General features: G+C 40.9%; 1 protein-coding gene across 1 annotated transcript in view; it reads right to left on the bottom strand.

Annotated features, from left to right (window-relative positions):
• The window catches only part of LOC117320925 (trafficking kinesin-binding protein 1-like), a 50,070-nt gene that overhangs the window by 21,982 nt on the left and 12,527 nt on the right, over positions 1 to 15,561 (bottom strand). Inside the window, exons 3-6 of the mRNA XM_033875405.1 lie at positions 11,472 to 11,588; positions 9,869 to 9,966; positions 8,109 to 8,202; positions 7,047 to 7,125 (exon numbers count right to left, since the gene is read on the bottom strand). Of these exons, the coding sequence (XP_033731296.1) occupies positions 7,047 to 7,125; positions 8,109 to 8,202; positions 9,869 to 9,966; positions 11,472 to 11,588 (388 nt within the window). The remainder of the gene's footprint in view (positions 1 to 7,046; positions 7,126 to 8,108; positions 8,203 to 9,868; positions 9,967 to 11,471; positions 11,589 to 15,561) is intronic.

Genomic DNA, 15,561 nt, shown 5'->3' with positions numbered 1-15,561 from the left:
ATGTACAGGCCCCCTGGCCCATCCCCCTCTATCAGACAAAGTTGATGTGCTAGGCCCCCTGGTCCATCCCCCTCTATCAGACAAAGTTTATGTACAGGCCCCCCCTGGCCCATCCCCCTCTATCAGACAAAGTTTATGTACAGGCCCCCTGGCCCATCCCCCTCTATCAGACAAAGTTTATGTACAGGCCCCCCCGGCCCATCCCCCACTACAAGCCAAAGTTTATGTTCTAGTCTCCCGGCCCATCCCCCTCTATCAGACAAAGTTTATGTACAGGCCCCCCGGCCCATCCCCCACTATCAGACAAAGTTTATGTACAGGCCCCCTGGCCATCCCCCTCTATCAGACAAAGTTTATGTACAGGCCCCCTGGCCCATCCCCCTCTATCAGACAAAGTTTATGTACAGGCCCCCTGGTCCATCCCCCTCTATCAGACAAAGTTTATGTACAGGGCCCCCTGGTCCATCCCCCTCTATCAGACAAGTTTATTGTACAGGCCCCCTGGCCCATCCCTTTCTATCAGACAAAGTTGATGTCCAGGCCCCCTGGTCCATCCCCCTTTATCAGACAAAGTTTATGTACAGGCCCCCTGGCCATCCCCCTCTATCAGACAAAGTTTATGTACAGGCCCCCCGGCCCATCCCCCACTACGAGCCAAAGTTTATGTTCTAGCCTCCCCGGCCCATCCCCCTCTATCAGACAAAGTTGATGTCCAGGCCCCCTGGTCCATCCCCCTCTATCAGACAAAGTTTATGTACAGGCCCCCTGGCCCATCCCCCTCTATGAGACAAAGTTTATGTACAGGCCCCCTGGCCCATCCCCCTCTATCAGACAAAGTTTATGTACAGGCCCCCTGGCCCATCTCCCTCTATCAGACAAAGTTTATGTACAGCCCCCCGGCCCATCTCGCTCTATGAGACAAAGTTTATGTACAGGCCCCCTGGTCCATCCCCCTCTATAGTCAAAGTTTATGTACAGGCCCCCTGGCCCATCCCCCTCTATCAGACAAAGTTGATGTGCTAGGCCCCCTGGTCCATCCCCCTCTATCAGACAAAGTTTATGTACAGGCCCCCCCTGGCCCATCCCCCTCTATCAGACAAAGTTTATGTACAGGCCCCCTGGCCCATCCCCCTCTATCAGACAAAGTTTATGTACAGGCCCCCTGGTCCATCCCCCTCTATCAGACAAAGTTTATGTACAGGCCCCCTGGCCCATCCCTTTCTATCAGACAAAGTTGATGTCCAGGCCCCCTGGTCCATCCCCCTTTATCAGACAAAGTTTATGTACAGGCCCCTTGGCCCATCCCCCTTTATCAGACAAAGTTTATGTACAGGCCCCCTGGCCCATCCCCCTCTATCAGACAAAGTTTATGTACAGGCCCCCTGGCCCATCCCCCTCTATCAGACAAAGTTTATGTACAGCCCCCCGGCCCATCCCCCTCTATGAGACAAAGTTTATGTACAGGCCCCCCTGGTCCATCCCCCACTACGAGCCAAAGTTTATGTTCTAGTCTCCCGGCCATCCCCCTCTATCAGACAAAGTTGATGTCCAGCCCCCCGGCCCATCCCCCTCTATCAGACAAAGTTTATGTACAGGCCCCCCCTGGTCCATCCCCCTCTATCAGACAAAGTTTATGTACAGGCCCCGGTCCATCCCCCTCTATCAGACAAAGTTTATGTACAGGCCCCCTGGTCCATCCCCCTCTATCAGACAAAGTTTATGTACAGGCCCCTGGTCCATCCCCCTCTATCAGACAAAGTTGATGTGCTAGTCCCCCTGGCCCATCCCCCACTACGAGCAAAAGTTTATGTACAGGCCCCCTGGTCCATCCCCCTCTATCAGACAAAGTTTATGTACAGGCCCCCTGGTCCATCCCCCTCTATCAGACAAAGTTGATGTCCAGGCCCCCTGGTCCATCCCTTTCTATCAGACAAAGTTTATGTACAGGCCCCCCTGGTCCATCCCCCTCTATCAGACAAAGTTTATGTACAGGCCCCTGGTCCATCCCCCTCTATCAGACAAAGTTTATGTACAGGCCCCCTGGTCCATCCCCCTCTATCAGACAAAGTTTATGTACAGGCCCCCTGGTCCATCCTCCTCTATCAGACAAAGTTTATGTACAGGATCCCTGGCCCATCCGTTTCTATCAGACAAAGTTGATGTCCAGGCCCCCTGGTCCATCCCCCTTTATCAGACAAAGTTTATGTACAGGCCCCCTGGCCCATCCCCCTCTATGAGACACAGTTTATGTACAGGCCCCCTGGCCCATCCCCCTCTATCAGACAAAGTTGATGTACAGGCCCCCTGGCCCATCCCCCTCTATCAGACAAAGTTTATGTACAGCCCCCCGGCCCATCTCCCCCTCTATGAGACAAAGTTTATGTACAGGCCCCCTGGTCCATCCCCCACTACGAGCCAAAGTTTATGTTCTAGTCTCCCGGCCCATCCCCCTCTATCAGACAAAGTTTATGTACAGCCCCCCTGGCCCATCCCCCTCTATCAGACAAAGTTGATGTGCTAGGCCCCCTGGTCCATCCCCCTCTATCAGACAAAGTTTATGTACAGGCCCCCCCTGGCCCATCCCCCTCTATCAGACAAAGTTTATGTACAGGCCCCCTGGCCCATCCCCCTCTATCAGACAAAGTTTATGTACAGGCCCCCCGGCCCATCCCCCACTACAAGCCAAAGTTTATGTTCTAGTCTCCCGGCCCATCCCCCTCTATCAGACAAAGTTTATGTACAGGCCCCCCGGCCCATCCCCCACTATCAGACAAAGTTTATGTACAGGCCCCCTGGCCCATCCCCCTCTATCAGACAAAGTTTATGTACAGGCCCCCTGGCCCATCCCCCTCTATCAGACAAAGTTTATGTACAGGCCCCCTGGTCCATCCCCCTCTATCAGACAAAGTTTATGTACAGGCCCCCTGGTCCATCCCCCTCTATCAGACAAAGTTTATGTACAGGCCCCCTGGCCCATCCCTTTCTATCAGACAAAGTTGATGTCCAGGCCCCCTGGTCCATCCCCCTTTATCAGACAAAGTTTATGTACAGGCCCCCTGGCCCATCCCCCTCTATCAGACAAAGTTTATGTACAGGCCCCCCGGCCCATCCCCCACTACGAGCCAAAGTTTATGTTCTAGTCTCCCGGCCCATCCCCCTCTATCAGACAAAGTTGATGTCCAGGCCCCCTGGTCCATCCCCCTCTATCAGACAAAGTTTATGTACAGGCCCCCTGGCCCATCCCCCTCTATGAGACAAAGTTTATGTACAGGCCCCCTGGCCCATCCCCCTCTATCAGACAAAGTTTATGTACAGGCCCCCTTGGCCCATCTCCCTCTATCAGACAAAGTTTATGTACAGCCCCCGGCCCATCTCGCTCTATGAGACAAAGTTTATGTACAGGCCCCCTGGTCCATCCCCCTCTATAGTCAAAGTTTATGTACAGGCCCCCTGGCCCATCCCCCTCTATCAGACAAAGTTGATGTGCTAGGCCCCCTGGTCCATCCCCTCTATCAGACAAAGTTTATGTACAGGCCCCCCCTGGCCCATCCCCCTCTATCAGACAAAGTTTATGTACAGGCCCCCTGGCCCTCCCCCTCTATCAGACAAAGTTTATGTACAGGCCCCCTGGTCCATCCCCCTCTATCAGACAAAGTTTATGTACAGGCCCCCTGGCCCATCCCTTTCTATCAGACAAAGTTGATGTCCAGGCCCCCTGGTCCATCCCCCTTTATCAGACAAAGTTTATGTACAGGCCCCTTGGCCCATCCCCCTTTATCAGACAAAGTTTATGTACAGGCCCCCCTGGCCCATCCCCCTCTATCAGACAAAGTTTATGTACAGGGCCCCCTGGCCCATCCCCCTCTATCAGACAAAGTTTATGTACAGCCCCCCGGCCCATCCCCCTCTATGAGACAAAGTTTATGTACAGGCCCCCTGGTCCATCCCCCACTACGAGCCAAAGTTTATGTTCTAGTCTCCCGGCCCATCCCCCTCTATCAGACAAAGTTGATGTCCAGCCCCCCGGCCCATCCCCCTCTATCAGACAAAGTTTATGTACAGCCCCCCTGGTCCATCCCCCTCTATCAGACAAAGTTTATGTACAGGCCCCGGTCCATCCCCCTCTATCAGACAAAGTTTATGTACAGGCCCCCTGGTCCATCCCCCTCTATCAGACAAAGTTTATGTACAGGCCCCTGGTCCATCCCCCTCTATCAGACAAAGTTGATGTGCTAGTCCCCCTGGCCCATCCCCCACTACGAGCAAAAGTTTATGTACAGGCCCCCTGGTCCATCCCCCTCTATCAGACAAAGTTTATGTACAGGCCCCCTGGTCCATCCCCCTCTATCAGACAAAGTTGATGTCCAGGCCCCCTGGTCCATCCCTTTCTATCAGACAAAGTTTATGTACAGGCCCCCCTGGTCCATCCCCCTCTATCAGACAAAGTTTATGTACAGGCCCCCTGGTCCATCCCCCTCTATCAGACAAAGTTTATGTACAGGCCCCCTGGTCCATCCCCCTCTATCAGACAAAGTTGATGTACAGGCCCCCTGGTCCATCCTCCTCTATCAGACAAAGTTTATGTACAGGATCCCTGGCCCATCCGTTTCTATCAGACAAAGTTGATGTCCAGGCCCCCTGGTCCATCCCCCTTTATCAGACAAAGTTGATGTACAGGCCCCCTGGCCCATCCCCCTCTATGAGACACAGTTTATGTACAGGCCCCCTGGCCCATCCCCCTCTATCAGACAAAGTTGATGTACAGGCCCCCTGGCCCATCCCCCTCTATCAGACAAAGTTTATGTACAGCCCCCCGGCCCATCTCCCCCTCTATGAGACAAAGTTTATGTACAGGCCCCCTGGTCCATCCCCCACTACGAGCCAAGTTTATGTTCTAGTCTCCCGGCCCATCCCCCTCTATCAGACAAAGTTTATGTACAGCCCCCCTGGTCCATCCCCCTCTATCAGACAAAGTTTATGTACAGGCCCCCGGTCCATCCCCCTCTATCAGACAAAGTTTATGTACAGGCCCCCTGGTCCATCCCCCTCTATCAGACAAAGTTTATGTACAGGCCCCCGGCCCATCCCCCACTACGAGCAAAAGTTTATGTACAGGCCCCCTAGTCCATCCCCCTCTATCAGACAAAGTTTATGTGCTAGTCCCCCTGGCCCATCCCCCACTACGAGCAAAAGTTTATGTACAGGCCCCCTGGTCCATCCCCCTCTATCAGACAAAGTTGATGTACAGGCCCCCCAGCCCATCCCCCTCTATCAGAAAAAGTTTATGTACAGGCCCCCTGGCCCATCCCCCTCTATCAGACAAAGTTGATGTCCAGGCCCCCTGGTCCATCCCCCTCTATCAGACAAAGTTTATGTACAGGCCCCCTGGTCCATCCCCGTCTATCAGACAAAGTTTATGTCCAGGCCCCCTGGTCCATCCCCCTCTATCAGACAAAGTTTATGTACAGGCCCCCTGGTCCATCCCTTTCTATCAGACAAAGTTGATGTCCATGCCCCCTGGTCCATCCCCCTCTATCAGACAAAGTTGATGTACAGGCCCCCTGGTCCATCCCCCTACTATCAGACAAAGTTTATGTGCAGGCCCTCTGGCCCATCCTCCTCTATCAGACAAAGTTTATGTACAGCCCCCCGGCCCATCCCTTTCTATCAGACAAAGTTGATGTCCAGGCCCCCTGGTCCATCCCCCTCTATCAGACAAAGTTGATGTACAGGCCCCCTGGTCCATCCCCCTCTATCAGACAAAGTTTATGTACAGGCCCCCCCTGGTCCATCCCCCTCTATGAGACAAAGTTTATGTACAGGCCCCCTGGCCCATCCCCCTCTATCAGACAAAGTTTATGTACAGGCCCCCTGGCCCATCCCCCTCTATCAGACAAAGTTGATGTACAGCCCCCCGGCCCATCCCCCTCTATGAGACAAAGTTTATGTACAGGCCCCCTGGCCCATCCCCCTCTATCAGACAAAGTTGATGTGCTAGGCCCCCTGGTCCATCCCCCTCTATCAGACAAAGTTTATGTACAGGCCCCCCCTGGTCCATCCCCCTCTATCAGACAAAGTTGATGTACAGGCCCCCTGGCCCATCCCCCTCTATCAGACAAAGTTTATGTACAGGCCCCCTGGCCCATCCCCCACTACGAGCCAAAGTTTATGTTCTAGTCTCCCGGCCCATCCCCCTCTATCAGACAAAGTTGATGTCCAGGCCCCCTGGTCCATCCCCCTCTATCAGACAAAGTTTATGTACAGGCCCCCTGGCCCATCCCCCTCTATGAGACAAAGTTTATGTACAGGCCCCCTGGCCCATCCCCCTCTATCAGACAAAGTTTATGTACAGGCCCCCTGGCCCATCTCCCTCTATCAGACAAAGTTTATGTACAGCCCCCCGGCCCATCTCGCTCTATGAGACAAAGTTTATGTACAGGCCCCCTGGTCCATCCCCCTCTATAGTCAAAGTTTATGTACAGGCCCCCTGGCCCATCCCCCTCTATCAGACAAAGTTGATGTGCTAGGCCCCCTGGTCCATCCCCCTCTATCAGACAAAGTTTATGTACAGGCCCCCCCTGGCCCATCCCCCTCTATCAGACAAAGTTTATGTACAGGCCCCCTGGCCCATCCCCCTCTATCAGACAAAGTTTATGTACAGGCCCCCCGGCCCATCCCCCACTACAAGCCAAAGTTTATGTTCTAGTCTCCCGGCCCATCCCCCTCTATCAGACAAAGTTTATGTACAGGCCCCCCGGCCCATCCCCCACTATCAGACAAAGTTTATGTACAGGCCCCCTGGCCCATCCCCCTCTATCAGACAAAGTTTATGTACAGGCCCCCTGGCCCATCCCCCTCTATGAGACAAAGTTTATGTACAGGCCCCCTGGCCCATCCCCCTCTATCAGACAAAGTTTATGTACAGGCCCCTCTGACGAGCAATCATGATGAGCTACCCCCCTGGCTCATTCACTTTGACGAGCAATGTTGATGAGCAAGCTCACTTGGATTACTCATCATCATACAACAGATAAGGGTTTTCTTACCGAGCTGTTCCAGACAGTCAGTCACCAATTTTTGCTCCTTTTCCTCGAATTCTGATGTTTCAGCACTTAGTTGTACCGTCTGAAAAAATAAAGACAAAAAAATACATTAAAATCTTTGACAGGTTCTTTGTTCTCCTCTTTATATGTGTAAGAATTCACTGTAAATTATTAAGCAAGTATTATATTTAATTATTAGTATTGTTTGCCTTTCTCTGATTGTCTGTATTTTTCCAATATAAGTTACAAACGTGTAAATATTGATGCGTTGCCAAAAAAAAACCCTGCCAATTTCACATCACTAATTCTTAAAAATTCACGAAAATATTGTAATAGTACCAGAACAAACAAGCAAACAGGGTATTTCTAAGGCATTACGTATCCCTATCAGTAAAATAGTAGCAGTAACCTTGACCTAAAAACCTTCAAACTCAAACTTGTCTGAGATATTATGGTCCTTTCTAATTGTGTGAAGCTTGATCAAAATCCTTCAATGAATGAAACTGCTAGAGTGCTGACAAACTTTAAAGTTACACTACATACAAGATGGACAAAGAGGAAACTTATAGTGCCACCGGTTTCAGTGGTAGGGGACATATAAACTCTCTAAATAAACAATGATTCAGTACATTACTGTATCCCAATAACAAATCAAACCATTGTCATTCCTCAACATTCCAGAAATCCAACAAGCCTGACAAGGTTCCAGACTCAATGTTCTCTCATTACACTTCTTGTATCCTGCATTATCACAGCAGCATTAACAAGCATGCTGGGTATTGCTAAATCAATACATGTCCCCTCTCAGCCCCTGCTAAAAATAGTAACAGTGATCTTGACCTTGACCTAAAAACCCTAAAACTCAAACTTGATCTGTAGAAACTCCAACTGAAGTGACATACCAACTTTCACTAACATACCTTGAAGCATGGCTGAGAAAAGTGCAGAAAACTGAGTGGACGGACGGACAGACAGACAGACAGACGGGGAGGAAACCTATAATCTCCCGACTTTTCATTGGTAGGGGAGTAATAAGGCGGTCTCAAACAAAAACATCAGACTTACCTCAATGCGGAGTTTGATATTTTCTTCTTCCAGGGATTTAACCTTTTTCTGTAAACTTGTGGCCCCCAAGACATAAAGGCCTTCTGTGTTTCCACTGTGAGACAAAACATTATGTCATATGGTTACAGAGTAACACTGTGAGACAAAACATTATGTCATATGATTACAGAGTAATACTGTGAGACAAAACATTATGTCATATGGTTACAGAGTAATACTGTGAGACAAAACATTATGTCATATGGTTACAGAGTAATACTGTCAGACAAAACATTATATCATATGGTCACAGAGTAATCAAACTGATGATTTTTGTTTTGTTTTACCTGTTTATTTGTGACTATCATTGTAAAAATCAACAGATGATTTTCATACATCCAAGACCAACCAGCAAATCAACTTATATACTGCTACACTTTAATACAATGTTGATCTGTGTTATGTATATACTGTGTATCTATATAAAGTCTAATTAGTTATCTGTGTTATGTATATACTGTATATCTATATAAAGTCTAATTAGTTATCTGTGTTGTGTATATATACTGTATATCTATATAAAGTCTAATTAGTTATCTGTGTTGTGTATATACTGTATATCTATATAAAGTCTAATTAGTTATCTGTGTTATGTATATACTGTATATCTATATAAAGTCTAATTAGATATCTGTGTTGTGTATATATATACTGTATATCTATATAAAGTCTAATTAGTTATCTGTGTTATGTATATATACTGTATATCTATATAATGTCTAATTAGTTATCTGTGTTGTGTATATACTGTATATCTATATAAAGTCTAATTAGTTATCTGTGTTATGTATATATACTGTATATCTATATAAAGTCTAATTAGTTATCTGTGTTATGTATATATACTGTATATCTATATAAAGTCTAATTAGTTATCTGTGTTATGTATATATACTGTATATCTATATAAAGTCTAATTAGTTATCTGTGTTATGTATATACTGTGTATCTATATAAAGTCTAATTAGTTATCTGTGTGATGTATATACTGTATATCTATATAAAGTCTAATTAGTTATCTGTGTTGTGTATATATATACTGTATATCTATATAAAGTCTAATTAGTTATCTGTGTTATGTATATATACTGTATATCTATATAAAGTCTAATTAGTTATCTGTGTTATGTATATACTGTATATCTATATAAAGTCTAATTAGTTATCTGTGTTATGTATATATACTGTATATCTATATAAAGTCTAATTAGTTATCTGTGTTATGTATATACTGTATATCTATATAAAGTCTAATTAGTTATCTGTGTTATGTATATACTGTATATCTATATAGTCTAATTAGTTATCTGTGTTATGTATATACTGTGTATCTATATAGTCTAATTATAGTTATCATTATCATGTAGAGGACCTCGGAGAGTGGCAAAATTCATTTATTTTGGGAATATTTGTGGGAACTTGAGTGGCCAAATGTATTTATTTTAAGTTTGTATTCAAGTTCTACAGGCCAAACCTACAAGCTTAATCTCAATCTCTGTTGAGCCTTGTCAAGCTGCAATATATATTCATATGGGTAAATATAAGTTTTTTATTTTTTTACAAGAACCTAATTCATCCTACCAAATATTAAGATCCAGTACTTCACAGTATGGTGGGTACCAACAAAATTAATAACCTCTTAGCCACATTGTCATATTAACACAATGTTCCAAGGTTGTTTTGACATCCAACCTAAGACAAATAGAGTTATGTGCCCTTACTTCGGAGAATCATCTGTAGGTGTGCTGTCAGACTCAGAGTGGGTCAGAGCTTGGAGGAGCTCATCCTTGCGTAGAATTTCATGTTTAAACTGGTTGAGCTGTCAAACAAAAATGAGTGTGGTAATGACCATTATAGGGTAATCATAGTCAAACTCAAATATCTCGATCTTACAACATAGAATTATATGGGAATCATAGTCAAACTTAAATATCTCTCGATCTTACAACATAGAGTCTTACAGTTATCATATAGTCAAACTCAAATATCTCGATCTTACAACATAGAGTTGTACAGTTATCATAGTCAAACTCAAATATCTCGATCTTACAACATAGAGTTGTACAGTTATCATAGTCAAACTCAAATATCTCGATCTTACAACATAGAGTTGTACAGTTATCATAGTCAAACTCAAATATCTCGATCTTACAACATAGAGTCGTACAGTTATCATAGTCAAACTCAAATATCTCGATCTTACAACATAGAGTCGTACGGTAATCATAGTCAAACTCAAATATCTCGATCTTACAACATAGAGTCGTACAGTTATCATAGTCAAACTCAAATATCTCGATCTTACAACATAGAGTCGTACCGTAATCATAGTCAAACTCAAATAGAGTCATAGTCTTTATACACTGTCATCCATAGTTCCTATACACTTTAACTGCAGAAAATGTTTTGAAATTCAGTAAATAGCTACTTATGGTGATTCTGTTATAGTCAATCAATAGCCGATATGGTTATTCTGTATCTGTATATTACTGAAAGAAATCAAATTTTAGGGTGATCTACAAATCCTCAACATGTAACATATTTGTCATATCAATATGTCTTTTTAGAAGTTTTATTAAACTCAGAGCATAACTTGGAAAATCGGCCCCTTTCTTGAACCCACCCTACCCCACCCCTCATCGGGATGGGATATTCTCATAAAAAATTCCCATTGTCAAATGAGTAATCTTCAAGAAAATGCAAAATTGATTAAGTTTCTGATTCACTTATATTTCAACAAGTCAAAATATATAGTTCTGATTTTATTGATGGCAGTTTATTTCTTAAACATGAACACGTTTTAATGATAAAGCATGAATTGATTTCAAATTTTACATTTTGTCAACTGTTCCTGGGTAATTCTGTCCATTTCTAACATACCAGGTACACTGTACATTCAAATAACATCAAATTTACAACTTCCTTTACTTTATCAAATCTTCACAAAGGGAGATAAACCTACACTGGTTGTTATATCAAATCTTCACAAAGGGAGATAACCCTATGCTGGCTGTTATATCAAATCTTCACAAAGGGAGATAACCTATACTGGTTGTTATATCAAATCTTCACAAAGGGAGATAACCCTATGCTGGTTGTTATATCAAATCTTCACGAAGATAGATAACCTTATGCTGTTCGTTATATCAAATCTTCACAAAGGGAGATAACCCTACGCTGGTCGTTATATCAAATCTTCACAAAGGGAGATAACCCTATGCTGGTCGTTATATCAAATCTTCACAAAGGGAGATAACCCTACACTGGTCGTTATATCAAATCTTCACAAAGGGAGATAACCCTATGCTGGTCATTATAACTCACCTTTTCTGTTGCCTGGGAAACCTGTTCCTCTAACGATTCATTTTTGTCTGTTAGGTCCTGGTTTTTCTGGAGAAGTGTCTGACCTATACGGGCAGCTAGTTCAAGGTCACGCTCTTTCTGAAAACCAATCAGAATATCCAGTGTGTCATAATTGTAAACCCCCAGGAAAATGTCTCTTTGTAATCTGATGTAAGACTGGAGTGTTTAAACTAAAATACATTTTGTCAGGAGCAGTTTCCAAACTGATACATGATTTTAAGATACATGAGCACAGAAATCTAATTACACAAGACACAATTTAACAGTATATTCAAATGCTTCTCAGAAAATTGGATTTTCTAAAAAATAACTGCTGTGGTCAAACCTGATTATCACTCTCAGCTAGCTATATATTCCAATAAGTCAGTAAGTGTGTTTAATTACTCAACGCAAATAAATCTGATCTTCATTAAGAGGCCACCAATACAAATAGGCTTACCAAATTAATCTTATTTCTGAGTTAATTATACAAAGAACATCTTCAAAAGGCATGGGTTCTTTCCTCAGCACTTTCTTTTTTAATAGTTGCATTTTATTTTTTTTTTATTTTTTTTATCATTTTGATTTTATTGATTTTCGATATCACATAAGAAGTAATACAATATGGAGATATGTAAGTATCGACAACATCAACAAATGGGTAAGTTACAGGTATAAAATAATCCATTGTACTTATCTAATCACCTTACATTATGCACTATATATTACAAGAAAAGACTTAAACCGATATAATATATAACAATAATCATATACCCGGTAAGGTAAATTTTATGTCTACACATACAAATTGTATGTGTGTAGCATCCTATATCTACATTACACTGACTGTGTGTGTATGGATTTCCTTCAGGTTTTGTAAGGTAGCATACCTTTAATTAACATTTAAGTAAAAAAACAGTTTTGATAATACAATTTGACAAATAGCCTTCCCCAATGAATGTTAGTAAGTATATGGCAAGAATGGAACATTTTCTTTTCTGTAGGACAAAGGTCAATTTGTAGGTAAACTTAAAAGTGATCTATTTTTTCAACATGAAACACTGGCTCACGTAGAAAGTATGAAGTACCATCGAAAAGAAGTGTAGGACATGGATTCAAACTAAAGATGGAAGATGGAAAGACTGCTGGACAGATAAAGACAATGAAGCCCCCCCCCCCCCCCCCCCCCCCCCCCCCCCCCTTCCCCTGCCTTTTCTCTTGGGGGATTCAGAAACTAACAGTCCATCAAATCCTTCAGAAATCATTACTTACAAGATATTAGATAATAGTCATTATTATGATGATAATATATTTCACAGTAATTTTACAATTATCAGGAAATGCTGAGTTTAAACCAGGTTGAGATTATAACATGAGAAAAATGCAGGTTTATTATCCAAGTAACGAAAATACAGGTTTATTATTTATTATCCAAGTAACGAAAATACAGGTTTATTATCTAAGTAACGAAAATACAGGTTTATTATCCAAGTAACGAAAATACAGGTTTATTATCCAAGCAACGAAAATACAGGTTTATTATTTATTATCCAAGTAACGAAAATACAGGTTTATTATCTAAGTAACGAAAATACAGGTTTATTATTTATTATCCAAGTAACGAAAATACAGGTTTATTATCCAAGTAACGAAAATACAGGTTTATTATCCAATAACGAAAATACAGCAGCAATGGCTGTCTGTCTCCTTCCCGAGTCGCCCAGAGAAGCAATGCCATTCCAAGTCTTTGCATTTATTGATTTTACATTTCCTTAGATAATTGCAGACTGTTTTGTTACTTAAACTGGTCATGAAATAAAATAAACACATATTAGAATTAATGACATTTTCTCTCAGTCATTCTAGGAATGCCCTACAATTTGTTGTTGTGCTGCTTCTCAAGAAAAATTAGTAAAAAAAAAAGATCTCACTTTCTATTCATTACCTATACTGTAAACAAAACACTAGCAAAACAAGTGGTACGTGCAATACTCTGTATTGACAATGGCGACAAGTCATGATAAATGAGCGAATGTTGTGTTCCTAAAGCCGGATTTCAAGTTCTAGGGCAAAGACAAACATCTTGTTAAATTGTGCTGATTCAAAAATAAATCTTAGACTAGGTTACAAAAAAAGGTCTGTCAGATCTGCCTGGTAATACAGCTATGGCCGGTTCAGGATACCGAACATAAATCTAATCTTATTGGAGGATGTTGTGTAATATTCAAATAATGGGGTGGAGAAAATCATGTCACCTGATTTTTATGCAGATTGATAGGTTTTATATCCATACACACACAAGAGGTAGACAAAACAAAAATATTTCAGTTCCAAAAATACTAAAGAGGCCTGAAATTGAAAAAGTAGGACGGAGGATTTTTATATGAAGCAATAAGAAAATTGATCTACATGTATTTACTTTTTCTCTCAGAGTCGTTTTTTTAAGTTCCAGAAAATGACATTTACCTTAAAACACTTTATTTAAGTATTGATTATCACGGCTTAACATTTCACAGGTAAATTACTTTTTTTCCTTTTTTTTCTTTTTTTTTTCTCCAAGCATGAAAACTGATTTATTTCAATATTGCAACATGAATGACTAATTTAGAGTTTGTTCCTAAAAGATTTAGGATTTAAAATACATAACACATTTAATGTGAATTAATATATTTGATGTTTTATGATGAGAATTTGAAATAATATATCAATATAGCTAGATCATTGTAATGCTTTTTCGCTCTTGTTAAAATATGAAAACCTTATTATTTGGTAACGAACATTCAAAAAAAATATTTTCCAACATTTTATTATAAACCTTGTAAATTTAGTTAAATTGAATCCTTTTTAAATTACAACAACTGATAAGGATTTATACTTATTCATAATTATTTGACTCTATATCTAAACAATAACCACTTCTGTTGTTCTTCTGGTATATAGGACTATGTCAATTCTAAAATACATTGTCTATTTTTATGGAATTATATTTGGGCTTTTTCTTCTGTACATGTCACGTTAAAATCATAATAGTCTTTCCCTATAATATAGAGTTTTAACAAATAGTTTATTCATAAACTGTGATATAAAATTGTATATATATTTAATTATAAAGTGCAATTTGTCTATTTCTATATTTTTGAAAATAAGTTGTTTTGTTTTATAATTCAACAATACATTATCTATTTATTGATTTATAATTTTTTTTTTTTCCTTTATGCTATAGAGTGAAATAGATTGTCTATAAACTTTATAATAACTTAATTGTCTATAAACTTAATAATTAATTATCTACAAACTTTATAATAACTTGTCTATATCTACAAACTTTATAATAAATAGTCTGTATCTATAAACTTTATAATAAATAGTCTGTATCTACAAACTTAATAATAAATTGTCTGTATCTACGAACTTTATAATAAATAGTCTGTATCTACAAACTTTATAATAAATAGTCTATATCTACAAACTTTATAATAGTCTGTATCTACAAACTTTATAATAGTCTTTATCTACAAACTTTATAATAGTCTATATCTACAAACTTTATAATAAATAGTCTGTATCTACAAACTTTATAATAAATAGTCTATATCTACAAACTTTATAATAGTCTGTATCTACAAACTTTATAATAAATTGTGTGTATCGACAAACTTTATAATAAATAGTCTGTTTCTACAAACTTTATAATAAATAGTCTGTATCTACAAACTTAATAATAAATAGTCTATATCTACAAACTTTATAATAAATTGTCTGTATCTACAAACTTTATAATAAATAGTCTGTATCTACAAACTATATAATAGATAGTCTGTATCTACAAACTTTATAATAAATTGTCTGTATCTACAAACTTTATAATAAATAGTCTATATCTACAAACTTTATAATAGTCTATATCTACAAACTTTATAATAGTCTATATCTACAAACTTTATAATAAATAGTCTTTATCTACAAACTTTATAATAAATTGTCTATATCTACAAACTTTATAATAAATAGTCTGTATCTACAAACTTTATAATAAATAGTCTATATCTACAAACTTTATAATAAATTGTCT

This window comes from Pecten maximus, unplaced genomic scaffold (assembly GCF_902652985.1).
Source record: "Pecten maximus unplaced genomic scaffold, xPecMax1.1, whole genome shotgun sequence".
Lineage (NCBI taxonomy): Eukaryota > Metazoa > Mollusca > Bivalvia > Pectinida > Pectinidae > Pecten > Pecten maximus.
This window is presented reverse-complemented; position numbering and strand designations above follow the sequence as displayed.